General features: G+C 29.3%; 1 protein-coding gene across 1 annotated transcript in view; it reads left to right on the plus strand.

The window, feature by feature from the left end:
- The first annotated feature begins 1,051 nt into the window (after positions 1–1,051).
- The window catches only part of LOC100162011, a 3,357-nt gene continuing 2,413 nt past the window's right edge, over positions 1,052–1,995 (plus strand). The window contains exons 1-3 of the mRNA XM_001950990.5: positions 1,052–1,208; positions 1,679–1,858; positions 1,946–1,990. Coding sequence (XP_001951025.2) covers positions 1,161–1,208; positions 1,679–1,858; positions 1,946–1,990 — 273 coding nt within the window. The 5' untranslated portion in view covers positions 1,052–1,160. The remainder of the gene's footprint in view (positions 1,209–1,678; positions 1,859–1,945; positions 1,991–1,995) is intronic.

Consider the following 1,995-nt stretch of genomic DNA (forward strand, 5'->3'; position numbering starts at 1 on the left):
ATAGGTATTTTATTTTTAAAAGACACAAAATAGTGTTTTTTTCAAAAACAAAACTTATGTAAGGTTGCTTTATCCCAAAAATCTTCGAGTAGAAACCGTCGATCATTATAATAGATAATAATGTATTATTATTCCATTCTTCTGAGTTCTGATGTGTTATCATAGAGTTTGTATTATAGCAATAAAATTAATATTGTTGTTACAAAGGACGAACATAAAATAAGCTAACTCGGATAAAATATTGACCTGCAATACTTAGAAACTATTATATAAAAATTATGTTGAGTTTTTTAAAAGTACTCGGAAATAACACAGAGAATATTAAAACAATAATGATTAAGACATTACAATATATTATTTTATATTGCTAAATATAATAGTATACAAATTAATTAAAAAAATATGTAGGTATTTTATTTGTATTAGAACGCCCTATTGGTAATAGATACCTACTGAGTAAACACTATAAAGACAATAATTTAAAAATGTTATCATGAACAGTATTGACTAATAACAGGTCTAATAACAAACAACGGTGCAATACTGTACATGTACAGCTCAAGTCCAATCCTATACGAAAAAAAAGTGACCTTAAACGGAAATCGGTTTGTTGATCAACGAGCACGGAATATACACGTATTCATACTCACCTCTAAACCTAATTAACACAGTCACAAATTGCACTGTGTCTTATCAATAATTTTGTGCTGTGGTAAAATATTATATTTTAAGTAGGCGATTTCTACACGGATCGAACAACACTGAAAGCCAGGAGCAAATCGAAAAAAAAATACAACGCGAAGAGTGTTATAATGTTATATTAACATTATTATGTAGTGTCAGCTTTTGCAAATTGACCACATCGTTCGCATAATTTTTTAACCATTTTGGAAAATCCGGTGAAGAAATCGTTATTCACATAAATTAGAACGGCGCACCGAAGTTCAAGCGCAGGCAATAACCGTATACATATACATTATCAGTAACTGACCGGGCGCCGAGTCTTGGAGGGGACTTGACTATTATTGCCTATATAAGCCGGTTGTTTGGTTTTGATTGATAGCAGTGCACGAATCTGTTTGCTGAATAACTATTGTTATTATTATTATTATTATTATAATATTATATTATCTTCGTCGTAATCGAAAAACGCCATCACCATGAACGGAAAAATTGTCTTGTGTTTCGCGATCGTCTTCATTGGACAGGTTAGACAATTTATTCAAACACACTGCTATTATAATAATAATAATAATAATAAATTTATGTATGAGTTATTATTTTTATTCGATATTTTAATATCGCTGTTTTTGCTTTATGTATTTCTATAACAGTGTTAGTACAATGATTATTAATAACGACGACGGAAAAGAATAATAATATTTATTATAACTTCCGAATTATTTATTTGACTTGTGGCTTTAGTATAAAACTCCTTTATTTCGACTCTACGTTTTTACGTAAAATTTTATCCACTCCTCGTGTTTTTATATATTTATAACTTATTCACTATAATATATTCTACTGTGTGCAGTGATGTACGATTACGAAATCATGTGGATATTTTAAACATTACTATTCTCTTTTTCTGACGAACCTACGTCTTAAGTATTTAGTTTTAGCTTATTCATTATTGCTAATATATGAAATGTATTCAAACTCTTAAATAATTTTATAGACCATGTCAGCCGCAACCGGTACTACACCTGAAGTCGAAGACATTAAAAAAGTTGCTGAACAAATGTCACAAACTTTTATGTCTGTTGCCAATCACTTAGTGGGAATTACTCCTAACTCTGCCGATGCCCAAAAATCCATTGAAAAATTTAAAACTATAATGACTAAAGGATTCACAGACGTAAGAATAATTAATAATAAACATTGTATAACGTTGTTTTATTTATTGAAATATATTTCTATTTTCGAATTTAACTAACTTTTACAGATTGAAACCGAAGCTAATAAAATGAAGGATATCGTTCGCAAAAACGCTGA

Source organism: Acyrthosiphon pisum, chromosome X (assembly GCF_005508785.2).
Source record: "Acyrthosiphon pisum isolate AL4f chromosome X, pea_aphid_22Mar2018_4r6ur, whole genome shotgun sequence".
In the NCBI taxonomy this organism is placed as follows: domain Eukaryota; kingdom Metazoa; phylum Arthropoda; class Insecta; order Hemiptera; family Aphididae; genus Acyrthosiphon; species Acyrthosiphon pisum.